The 13,109-nt window shown below is 38.9% G+C and overlaps 1 protein-coding gene across 1 annotated transcript in view; it reads right to left on the reverse strand.

The window, feature by feature from the left end:
• Window positions 1-13,109, reverse strand: part of LOC114666065 (tau-tubulin kinase 1-like) — a 162,603-nt gene that overhangs the window by 89,942 nt on the left and 59,552 nt on the right. The window contains exons 6-7 of the mRNA XM_051919541.1: window positions 11,171-11,311; window positions 6,866-6,970 (exon numbers count right to left, since the gene is read on the reverse strand). Coding sequence (XP_051775501.1) covers window positions 6,866-6,970; window positions 11,171-11,311 — 246 coding nt within the window. The remainder of the gene's footprint in view (window positions 1-6,865; window positions 6,971-11,170; window positions 11,312-13,109) is intronic.

Below are 13,109 nucleotides of genomic sequence, written 5' to 3' on the forward strand. Positions count from 1 at the left end.
CAGCCATTTCGCTAAGACAGAAAGATTTTAGCCTGTCTTTTTTTCTAGTTGTCAGGGTACAGGATAATACGTTCTGATACGTTCATGCACTATGGAAAATGGGGGCTTCGAAGTTTGTAATTTCATGTGAACACCAAGTGGTAGCAGTGGGAGAGCTTTGGTGGGCTGCAGCATAACTCTGACCTCTCTCCAGATTCCATTATCTAAATAAAAACATCACCAGCTAAAACAGAAATGGTGTTTCAGGTTGCATTGCATTCAGAGTCGTGAAGTGCTCACCTAACGCCTTTTCTTAATTTTTATTTTCACACATTTTTTTTTACATTTCTTATACCTTGGCCTGTGCCTGGCTGGCTTAGTGTGTTCTGGGCTTTTTGACCATTTTTTTTTTCTTAAATCACAGATTCAACATTGCTGACTGCTATCTGACAAAGTGAGACAGGGTATCATTCTGTAATTAGCCCCCTGTTTCAGCGGCCATGTTATGGGGGCTACTGACTGGAGGTCACACTGAGCAAACAAACGCTTCTGACTGCAGGGTCAGTTGACGTGTGTCTGACACTATAATCCTGGATGCAGCGGTTTATTTTCTCTAGTACATAAGCAGACTGGAATTTTGTGTTCCTTTACTCCATCAAAGGAAGGATCATCTTAATATGTTATCTTATACAGTATCATTGGCACTTTAAATAAATAACTAATATTGCATAATCCTTTCATTTAATTTTATGCTAGTTAGTTTCTTATTAAAACCTCACTATATTTATAAATCTGTGTAAATGGAGGTGAACTACTGAAGAAACGTTTGACACCATTAGCCACAATTATAAACTCTTTAAAATTTATTCTGAGTCTCTTTCAATGTTCTTACAAGAAGATGTTTTACTTAACAACTATACTTCAGCATTTCTGCCTGCTGTTAGATATTGTATACCTCAGGATATTGTACATTGGAACCAAATTTTTATTTTTTTTTTGTCTGAAAGCATAATTTTAATTTGAAAGTTGATGACAGCTAGAATTTTGTCAGTGCTGTTTAGCTTTACTCTAGCAGAGGAACCTTTAGGCATAAAGCCTCAAACTCTGGAACGGAGTACTTGATATTATACAGTAAGAGAAATCCCAGTAGTCTCAGCATTAAAATCAATGTTGACAACACACTAAATCATAATATTATTTTAATAGCTGTCATCATAGGATGCCTGCACTGCCTTTAAAAAAATTAAGCAATTGTTTTACTCTGCTGTTACTATATTTTTCCATTCTTTTGATTGAAGCTTTGATTAAGGTTCTCTCTCATAGAAATAAACCAGGACCTTAAAGTTTTAATTCAAGTTTAATCTCACAAAGACATGAGCATAGCCAGACACAGACTCGGCTTTAGATATTTATTTTACTTCATCAAAAGCATGTGCACTTGCCAGCAGTGCAGTTCAATGAGAAGAATAACTAGAAAGGGGTTGTATGGGTAATTGGCCAATTTCAGATACATTTTCACTTGCATTTTCCAAATAACCAAAGCCCCTGAAGATTCAACCCCACTAGAAACAATGAAGATTGCAGGATTTGATTTCCTCTTTTTTTTTTTTTTTTACATTTAATTGATTTCATTAAAATCAAATAACATTCCATAATGTCAAGTTTAACAATAGCAAATCCACTTTTTCTTATGGCAGCCAGTGTTAGCCGTATTCACCATTGTCACTTACATATATTACTAGCATAAAATTGTCAAGTGCTCTCAGAAAGTAAAGAAAATTTACCTGAATTTTTTTCTGCTGTCTGGAAGTCGTATTATATAAAAGCATACTTTTTGCATAAAAAAATAAGACTTTCTTTACTCATTTCAAAAACTGAACTGTGACCTTAATTATTTGACCATTCGCCATAGTGTAGCACGCAGTATTTGGTAACACAAATCAAAAATGATGACTAGTATGATGGTGATAGTACCTGTTTAAAAATGATATGAATTTTGTCATTTAGTGAACTTTAGTGAATTTCCTAAAAACAATAAATCCTAGATATTAACAAGCAAATTTATAATGTACATGCATGATGTAAGCACTATAGTTTTGAGTGTTTACCAAAACCACTCTTAATTTCCCCTTTACAAGTGAGTATAAAGTATTTTTTTGTTAACCCTGTCCCTGACATCATTGGCAAAAAGTATCATATAAAAGACTGGAAAACAACCAAACTTTTATTATATAATTACTTTGTTTCTGGTTCTTCAGTGAGACGAAATAAAAGTTGTGAAAGAAAAAAATACAAGAAACCATGCTTTTGTAATTTAATAATCAATTAAGTTGAAGTGTAATGACAGGCACAAAATCAGACACCTATTATTTCTAAGAACAGCACAAATTAGAGACACACGTGGAAGAAAGAAACCAACACATTTCTAAAGAATAGCATGAGTTTCACTTAAATGAGATGGAAAACAACAGGCACACAGTAACCGTTCCAATGATAAAAAGACCCAAAAGTGGTATGGAATAGCAAAGAGAATAAGAGCCAGCAAACTACAGCCAGGTCAGGCAATGAAAAGTGATGGAATTAAGGATGCTGAGATAACCTTGCTTCTTTCCTCAGGGGTATAATCCAAGTAAAATAAAACACAAACATAGTCTTTCAATTATAAACAGATGAACAAAACCAACTAATTACATAGAAATTATAGTAATGCCCGGTATACGTCATCTTCTGTGTAATTTTCAACCTCCATCCTTCTTTCTTGTCTTCATTCCCCCTTGTCTATATGTGCTAACAGCAAAGTTGTGCAGTACGGCATACTGTACACATCACAGAACTGCTGAAATGAAAATCTGAGGCTATCCGGTAAATTATGAAGACAGCAGAATCATTTTCCGTATGCTGTACTGTAGCTATCCATATTGTTTCCATCACACTGTGGGGCTGCTAATGTGCCTCATTGCCTTCTTCCTTGGCCACTGTCTGTGAGTTACTTTCAGGAGTTAGCAGACATGCATGGAAACCATATAGTTTAGTCAAGTATAACTCTTAGTAATCTAAATCTCAAGAGATTTTATTTATGACAAGTAATTAATGTGTGTTTCATGACCTCTGTCTGTATTTAAGGTTGGAGCAAGAAGAAGCCAGTTTAAGAAGCACTTGGCAAGTAATGATTGGGTTTTTGAAGATGTGGCAGGCAACCACGGACATTACCTAGAGCAGGATGCCAGCTTGATGGAAGGACCGGGGGAGAGAGCATCAGCAGGGAACCACCTTCCCCGGGACACTAGTGGGCAGCCCTCCTTAGCGGCTGTGGAACTATGTTTTCCTGCAGGGCATGCTGGGAGTTGTAGTTTGGCACAGCCCTGTTGGGTTCCATGGAGGCCGCCAGGGGGAGCTGCAGAGCCCTACTTTGGGCTCTCACCACACCTGGGAGTGATTCCAGGTTTGATTAATGAGCCACCTAGAACACTCCCAGGGCCAACATAAAAGGAGCCACCTCACTCCATTCAAGGGGCTAGAGTCGGGTGGAAGAGGACAAAGCTTGCGGGACGAGGAGTGGCGACGTGTAAAGGCCAAGGAAGAAAAAAGCTGTGCTATAAGGATGTAAAGCAGGGGGAAGCTGTTCTCAAACTAAAAAATGAAGGTGTGCTGCGCCTGCACTTGTGTTCGTGCCTATCTGTGTTACGCCCCCTGGTGGTCCACAAAGCACATAAAGAGCCTAACATACTACTTTAGTGATTAAGGGTTTTGGCAAACAACTATAAATCAAAGATCAAAGCTTTCAGCTTCGTTTTTCTTATTACATGACTCTCTCTTGTAAGTACCCTCTGGTTTAATAAAACTACTTTATAATCTCTCTATTATAAAAAAAATCTTTGGGAGGGAGACTAGGGAGATGAGATCTGATCTTCCCAGAAGACAATTTGAAGTCCCACGAGAGACACTTTAACTTGCTCCCAGCTCTTAAAACAATGACAAGCGACAAGTAACACACACAGCTGGCCAGCAGCTGAAACCCAGCAGATGATCCGACCGCTTCTCCTTGCGTGCGTTCAGCTACCCTAACCCCCCCCCCCCCCCCCCCCCCCCCCCCGAAACAACGTGAGCGGTAGTGATGCGAAGTGGCAAAAGGACAGCTGCTGTACAGGCTTTAAAATGATTGACGGGCAGTGCGACAGCAGCAGAAATACAGCAGATGATCCGACAGCATCTCCTTAGCATGTGTTCAGCCGCCAGCCGCCCCCTGCCCCCCCTCCCACATTGACAACGCGAGTAGCATTATACGTCCTGCGAGAAAGAGATTTAACTGCACCCAGGGCCGGAAAGAAAGGACAAGTATTGTTCTTATAATGTCACACGAGACAAGGCAGTGAGACATCATTTAAAACAAGTCCACGGACATCTAACCTAGCAGTTGTTGGATTGCTGTTGGCAGACACGCTTCTTGTGCTCCCAGCTCTTAAAAGCAACGACAAGCGACAAGCAAAACACGCAGCTCGCCAGCAGCAGAAAGCCAGCAGATGATCTGACCGCTTCTCCTTAGCGTGCATTCAGCCGCATCCCCTTCACAAAGCGAGCAGCATTATACATCCTGCGAGAAAGAGATGTAACCACGTCCGGGGCCGGAAATAAAGGACAAATATTATTTTTACAAACGTTTTAAAGTTAAAGTAAAAGTGAAAATAATGCATATGTAACAATTCCCATGAAACTAACAATCTCTTTAAATTGTATATTCGGTAAACCAAACCCGGGGGTGGGCGAGCGAAGCGAGCAGGGGGCAGAGCCCCCTAGTTTGCTAAAATTAAATTTCAACATGTTGTGTACATATTGTATCAAAAATGCATTAGTATGCTTTGGAAATGAGCACTGAATGAGACAACACACCAGTCAAAAGTAGAAATGGAGGATAAAAGTTCTAAACAAAGGAAACATTTTGCAATAACTTAAAAAAAGAGGTTCTGCGTTTTTATTGCATGAAAATCAAATGAGACATTTAAAATATGCTCAAGGTTTTGCCATCCAAAGCACAGATCCGAAACGATGCACTTCATCACAGCACCCTAGGTCCTGGTTTTGTACAAAGCTACAGTAGCCAGAAAGTGTTTTAAAAAGAAAATTAAAGTAAATTTATATTTATGATAGACATAAGAAATACATTGTATGAAATGTACACACATCATCCAGCTTTGTATACAAAAAGCGTTTGTCTGTTATAGCATAATATGGAGGACTAGTGTGGAGAACACAATGTAGAAATGGATCACACTAATAGTAATCCCTATGAAAGAATCACAGTATGCCCACAAGTGGTGTGGAGTGTAGAGTGGTGGCTCTGAGGCTAGGGATCTGCACTGGCAATCGGAAGGTTGCCGGTTCGAATCCCATAAATGCCAATAGGGACTCTGCTCTGTTGGGCCCTTGAGCAAGGCCCTTAACCTGCAATAGCTGAGCGCTTTGAGTAGTGAGAAAGGTGCTATATAAATGCAAAAAATTACAGTAATCCCTCCTCCATCGCGGGGGTTGCGTTCCAGAGCCACCTGCGAAATAAGAAAATCCGCGAAGTAGAAACCATATGTTTATATGGTTATTTTTATATATTTTAAGCCCTTATAAACTCTCCCACACTATTATAAACATTTCACGCACAATTATACAGCATAAACTTTTTGTATTCTCTTAGATATTAGGTAAGATTCGTTGAAATTATGTATGTAAACACAGTTTACATACAGTAAAACCTAAATATTATTTTAAAGATATCGAGCGTCTCCGATATCACATATGTTACAGCCATTACGACAGACAGGCCACCAGCAATAAATACGTACAATGCAAGAAAAATTGTATACAGTAAAATGTGTGTACAGTGACACTAAACTATGTACATGTAATAAGTACTGTACGTAAATAATTAATTATGGTTACTCACCAACAATGACACGACGACTTGTCCGATAACGATGAGTTTAATTTTACTGCACTACAAAGGATAGCGTTACAGCTCTTCTAAAGGAGCCTCTTCAGGCGACTGTTTAGCACCACCGTTGTACTTCTTCCATCACTCTTCAATCCAAATCCCTAAAGCAGATTCCATCCAGACTACTGCCTTATCACGTCCACTTGCAACTCGTTTTGCACCCTGGTTAAAGGACACTGCGGCCGTAGATCTTATATGCTTTTCTTCCTTTTTAAATAAAAAGAATCGTGGACTCATTGATGCTGTAATGGTGTCCTGCAGCGGTGTAGCTGTTTCCTTCCTTCAACATATCCAAAACTTTTACCTTTTCTGCAATCATTTGCATCTTCTGTTGGCGCTTGGACACGGCTCCTGCAGCAGTAGCAGTAACGTGCGTTAATGATGAATGAGTGAGATTAGACTTCCTGGTTAATGCAGCACTCCGTCGCTGAGCCAATCAGCAGCACACAGGAACTTAACCGAAGGCTCTGATTGGGTAGCTTCTCAGCCATCCGCCAATAGCGTCCCTTGTTTGAATTCAAAGGCGTCCCTTGTTTGAATTCAAATGGGCAAATCAACTGAGGAAGCATACGTACTGTAGACCGCAGACATCTGCGAAGCAGTGAAAAATCCGCAATATATATTCACATATGCTTACATTTAAAATCCGCGATGGAGTGAAGCCGCGAAAGACGAAGCGCGATATAGCGAGGGATCACTGTATTATTATTAAGTTTCCTAACAGCACTTCATAAGACTTCTCTGCTAGCGTTTGTTTGCCAGAGACAAAACAGCAAGGTATTAACATTTTACTAGGACATCTGATTCTTTCAAAATTGCTTTTTTCCAAAGTGATGAAACATAAGTTTTAGAAATAAAGACCGGCATGAGAAAAAAATCATAGCAAAAGGCTTCATAAATACTTACAGGCCTAACTTCTCCCGTGGTGTTGGTGTACTGTCGTGCAAGGCCAAAATCTAACATATAGCACTTCCTGTAAGTAGAAGGTAGTCGACCCATAGCAAAATTAGACTGGAAAAAAAAAGCATAGATATTTTTAAACATGCTTTACTTCACTTTTAGCCTAAGAGAACTAATTAAATCCTTGGATAATTCTGCCTTATACCAATCAGGACATAACATATTACCAGAATCATATTTATTTGTTAATTATCATTGATGTATGATTTAATTTATTATATATACAAACTATATCAGAGCATCACATCAAATTGCATTGTTGACTGAGATATGTCTCAAGGCAAAAGAGGCAGCTGATGGGCTGAAATAATAAAAAAGGCTGTGAAAGAGTTTGTGAATTCAAATCTGGATGCCTGAAGAAACTAATTTAACCCTTTCGGCCCTGGATTTTCTGTTTTTAATGGGAAAAATTATTTTGTGAGATATTCTACCTTTGTTGTGTCTAGGAAGCTCAAAAATGAAAAAACAAAAAAAAATTATCACTATTATAATACATCCATCCATCCATTTTCCAACCCGCTGAATCCGAACACAGGGTCACGGGGGTCTACTGGAGCCAATCCCAGCCAACACAGGGCACAAGGCAGGAACCAATCCTGGGCAGGGTGCCAACCAACCGCAGGACACACACAAACACACTCACACACCAAGCACACACTAAGGCCAGTTTAGAATCGCCAATCCACCTAACCTGCATGTCTTTGGACTGTGGGAGGAAACCGGAGTGCCCGGATGAAACCCACGCAGACACGGGGAGAACATGCAAACTCCACGCAGGGAGGACCTGGGAAGCGAACCCAGGTCCCCAGGTCTCCCAACTGCGAGGCAGCAGCGCTATCCACTGCGCCACCGTGCCGCCTATTATAATACAATAGCTGCCAAATACTTCAATCTTCTGGAGGAAATAAAATTGAAAGTGGAGCGCACAGTCCGGAAGTGTCCATTTTCACTTCTGTGTTTCACGGACTGTATGCCAGTCTCTCCAGTCTGTGCTAATAGTAGCACATCAGGTTCCAACGGCGGCAAATGTACCTGTGCTTTACAAAAACGGCTGCATATATATCTACTAGTAATAGGATGTCAGGGCTGAAAGGGTTAAGTATTAAAAGGGGATAAGAGAGGTAGAGGTCTGATGAATGCTGCTTTTACATTTAGACTGAGCAGTTGAGGGTTCACCATGTTTATGTGTTTCCACTAAATATACAGTAGAAAGAAATCCTCGGTATCTGGCCTGAACTCTGAATAAAGATTATAGTTTTTTTGAGAATTAAACAAGTACAGAAGATCTCAGCTTTTTAAAGAGCAGGAGAACTTGGTACTTTTGCCTTGGACAGAAACATTTTCATGGCCCTTAACGACCAGAAACAGACAGGTTTAGAGGCTAATAGATGTGAGATTACTAGCTTATAGCCAGAGGATAAGTAGCCAGAGAGAAAGAAACTTTCAAAGCCTGAAAGTGAGAGACACCTCAGTGATAATTAGGATTCCCAGACTACTACACATAAGATCCAAAAGGAAATATACTGCAAATATTACAAATTTCTGTTGCAAAATTGTTTCTTATTTGCTGCTAACCTTTGCCTTAAAATGAAAAAGAATGGATTTTTATTCTGTATCAAAGAGAGAGGGCCATTATATTCTGATCTCTTCCTTAACAATCAAGCATGAGTAATTCGAAAGATATTTAATACACTTCCACATAAACCTAATATGGGACCTCACTTGTTTTTACTCTGACTTGTTTTTGTTTGGCTACAGTTTGCTAGCCTAGTCAGGTTTTCTTTAAATCAAGTCCTAAAACACAAACTCTTCACAACATTTCACATATATTATGATCTCTGATTCAAACTTTGTTGTATTAATATAAGTCATCTGAAACTATTTTCACAATTGCTCTAACAGTGTATATCAATTAAAAGCAGAACTGATAATTCACATTTATTTATATATAAGTGCTTATATTTTTAAACAATGTGGAAAAAAGTAGGTGGAATCTTAAATCAGCTTAGCAAAAATCCATTCCACTAAAAGACACACAAAAAACTCAGATAAGAAATCTTTGTATAAGAACTTTAAATGAACAAATAATAAGATACCTGTATCTTTCCAGTTAAGCTGAGAGTATATTATAGTCAGAAAGTGGATGCTATTTAATAAAATGATTGTATTGGAAGCACTGGGCTACATCGTTAATTAGACAGGAAATTAGATGTTTGCTACTAGATGAAATAATCACTTTAAACTTTGCTTCTTTTCAAATTATCCATTGTGGCGGACGGCTGGGACCCATGCCCGGCTGGAACGCCTTTACTATGGAAGGACCGGGAGAGAAACAATACCTCCCCCGGAACACAAGAGGGCAGCCCCCCTGGATTCCATCGGGGCCAAAGGGCACCTGGATAGTTTCAGAGTCCTGGACTTCAGGAAGTGTGGACAAAAGAGGATCCGGGTGCCCATGCAGCACTTCTGCCACACCCGGAAGTGCTGCTGGATGATTGCTGGAGAGCACTTCCAGGTGCAGTATAAAAGAGGCCGCCTCACTCCATTCATGGAGACAGAGTCGGGAGGTGGAGGACAATGCTTGCTGGGAGAGGAGTAGAGGTGGCAGAGGAGAAGGAAGTAAGGAAGGAACAAGGAAAGAAGGAAGAAAGAGAGAGAGAAAAATAAAAGAGAGAAGAAGAGAAGGGACTGAGCAGTAGTTGTGAGCTATACAGTGTTGTGTTATGCAAGGAAAAGGAAAAATAAAGCGTGTGCTTTTGGACTTGGTGTCTCAGAGCCTGTCTGTGTATGGCCCCCATATATTCCACACCATCCACAGACTAAATGCAACCTGTCCTAAAAGTAAAGAAATATGACAGGAACCAGCTCTGGTTGGAGTTCTACTCTATTACAGCGTATATTCGAACACAAACTCGCTCTCACTCATTAAGGACCAGTTTAGAGCTGTCTCATCAACACAGGAAACAGAAGAAAATTTCACACAGATACGCAAAGAGAGAGGAAGAGGGGAGAGTAAGAGAGAATGTTCAAACTAAACATTGGGAGTACCCAGTGCTATGATGCAGCAATGTTAACCACTGCACCACTCTGCCACTTTCTACTAAAAGTAAATTCAGCAAATTCAATTTTTGTATTTCTTTTGAATTTATATATTATAAGACAAATGTACTTAGGGTGCATTTTCAAGGCTCTTACTAATAGGCAGAGTAGTGAGGGATCGGTGCCGGCATTCAGAAGGTTGCCGGTTCGAGTCTCATAAACGCTAGAAGTGACTCTACTCTGTTGGGCTCCTGAGCGAGGCCCTTAACCTACACTTGCTCTGTCCTGAGAAAACTCAGAGGTTGGTGGCAGGATTGGCACTCCAGTCACTGTAAAAAACCTCACACTGCTCAGTGTGGTGCTGAGGTGTCACCCGTTGCACGGCTGCACTCAGATCTTAATCCGGGTGGTTCGCCATGTGGTGTGTGAGGTGACGCAATGTAATCAGTGCATGCTCCCAACCTCCTTCTTACAAAGAATGCAATTTGCCTTCAGATCATGGAGTGACACTATCCTTAATAGCCTCTCCCTTTTGCTCTGACAACAGAGGATGACTGGCTGAAAGAACAGTGACAGAACATTTCCTCCAACTTGCTCCAAGAACAGAATTCCAGCTTGTTCTGCCCCAGGACATATATAAGAGCGCAACCCACCATTGATTCAGTCACAGACTTGTGTCTGGGAGTAGAGGAGACTCACACCATGATAGATAGATAGATAGATAGATAGATAGATAGATAGATAGATAGATAGATAGATAGATAGATAGATAGATAGATAGATAGATAGATAGATAGATAGATAGATAGATAGATAGATAGATAGATAGATAGATAGATAGATAGATAGATACTTTATTAATCCCAAGGGGAAATTCACATACTCCAGCAGCAGCATACTGATAAAGAAAATATTAAATTAAAGAGTGATAAAACAATGCAGGTATATCACTCTTTAATTTAACATTTTCTTTATCAGTATGCTTATGAGTAACTTTTATTTATTTTTTTTTAAATAATTGGCCTACGAGGCTCTGCAATTTTCTCATTTCTTATGTTTTTCATTTATTGACAATTGGTTCCCCAATCCTTTATCTTATTTCAAAATATTGCAAATAATTAAAATATATGAGAGTTATCAATGTTTAACACAAAAAGTTTATTTTGAAGACAAATCTTAACTTTGCTTTAATGAACATTAAAATGTACCTACAGGCTTAATATCCCGGTGAAGAAATCCAACAGAATGAATGGCTTCTATTGATTCTAAAATCTGCTTTCCTAATCGGAGAGTTGTGCTCATTGTGAAGGTCCCGCGAGGCTGGCTACGTCTAAGGTCTGCAAGGTTTCTTCCCTAGAGAAAAACATATTTGATAAATACTACAGATAAGTAAATTGTAATTCTGATTTTTTAATCAAAAAAATGGATGCTTTATTAAAAAAAATAATAATTAATAACAACATTACATTCAATATTTATTACTTCTGGTTCCACAACAGCAGTAAACATACCTGTAAATAAGCCTCATTCATTATGGTACAAATTTGTGCATGAAATGTGTACAGAAGCATTTTTTCCCCCACAAATAACAGAGTATTTATTTGACTTATCTAAGGAATTCAGGAAACCCTTCTGGGCTACACATATTCCATAGATAAAAATATTTACAATGGTGGTGAGAACATTTTTCTACTGAATTGTGCCAATGTATACCTTATGGTTACAAAATTAAGTACCAATTAAAAAAGTACCCTGAATTTTAAGCACATTTGTAAATTGACAAACACAAACTGTGATTTCTACCTACAAGGCAAAATTAGCACAAACTGATTCCACTCATGTTCAAATACATTTGCCAGTCCAAAACACTCATATTAACTGTAGAAACTGGTATAGAACAACCGAGTCCTATTTATACTGGTCTTTTCCAGAACATAATTCAAACATTTTGTTAATTTTAAAGATTATTATTAGTAGAAGACAATGCCTACCCAACATATAAAATAACACCAGAGACAAACAACACACTTGGGATATGACCACAGAGCAAAATACATCCTTTTGCATAGCCAATAAATGAAGTATTTTTAGAAAAACCAAAGTACTGTATACATTGCCTGGCTATATTCATACATGTAAAGAACTGTGGAAGAAAATGTAACTGCTTGCAAGCTAAAGGGTTAAAAGCTGACAAAGATGTTTTGCTCTAACGGCAGGTTATTCATACAGGCATCTGTCATAAAACAGGGTGCAGTAAGCTGACCGAGGACAACTTCCTTTTTTATGAATGCGTCTGTTAGACACAGAAAAGATGACCTTTCCTTCTTTACAGCCCCATTTGTAACGTACACAAAACAGAAACGGTTAGCCGATTTGCAGAATGTAAGACGAATTGCTTAGGTAAACGATATTATACTTTTTGATAAGTAAGGGGAAGGAAGGAAGGAAAAAATAAAAAGCCAACTGAAAAAGTGGAACTTTGCTCTTCTGCTTTGCGAAGCATGAATCCTACGTACTCATCTGTGACTGAATAAAAACTGATTGATTGAACTACTCCCATCTTCCTCGTAGATCTCCTTCCACAGAACAACTTATTTCTATTTCTAATGCTTTAGTATAACACTACTTACTTCACAGAGAGGAGAGTTAAACTAGTATCGTCCTAATTGAAGTCCTGAGGTTGTTTGTCGTGTGGTGGGTACGGCAACATCCTGTATCAGTGCCTGCTCCCAACCTCTCTCTGTACTGCTTTCCATTAACTGCGAGAGATTATAATAATTGAATGAGTGAAAAAGGAGACTGTATATGAAAGATATTTCAATTGGTTAGAGTACATTACACCAGTCTTCACTCATTTTTTGGTCTGAATTGAAAATAATTTTACAAACATATTGGAGTAAGCCAATGCACAGGCAGCCACCACAGAGCAATGTTTATTACTAATTAGAATACATCTTTGGCTAATAACTTGGATTTCTGTGTAAATGTGATATTGAATCTCTTACACCACAAACAACCAAAGACACTTTCCTGCTTGGTGTGCACTTAAGTCTCTCCCCTGCACAACAATGCAAAACCCAATTCTGGACTGCAACTCAAGTCAGGAAAAAACAGGCAACTCACAAAAACCTCAAAAACCAAAGGAACTTGA

This window comes from Erpetoichthys calabaricus, chromosome 15 (assembly GCF_900747795.2).
Source record: "Erpetoichthys calabaricus chromosome 15, fErpCal1.3, whole genome shotgun sequence".
NCBI classification, from domain to species: domain Eukaryota; kingdom Metazoa; phylum Chordata; class Cladistia; order Polypteriformes; family Polypteridae; genus Erpetoichthys; species Erpetoichthys calabaricus.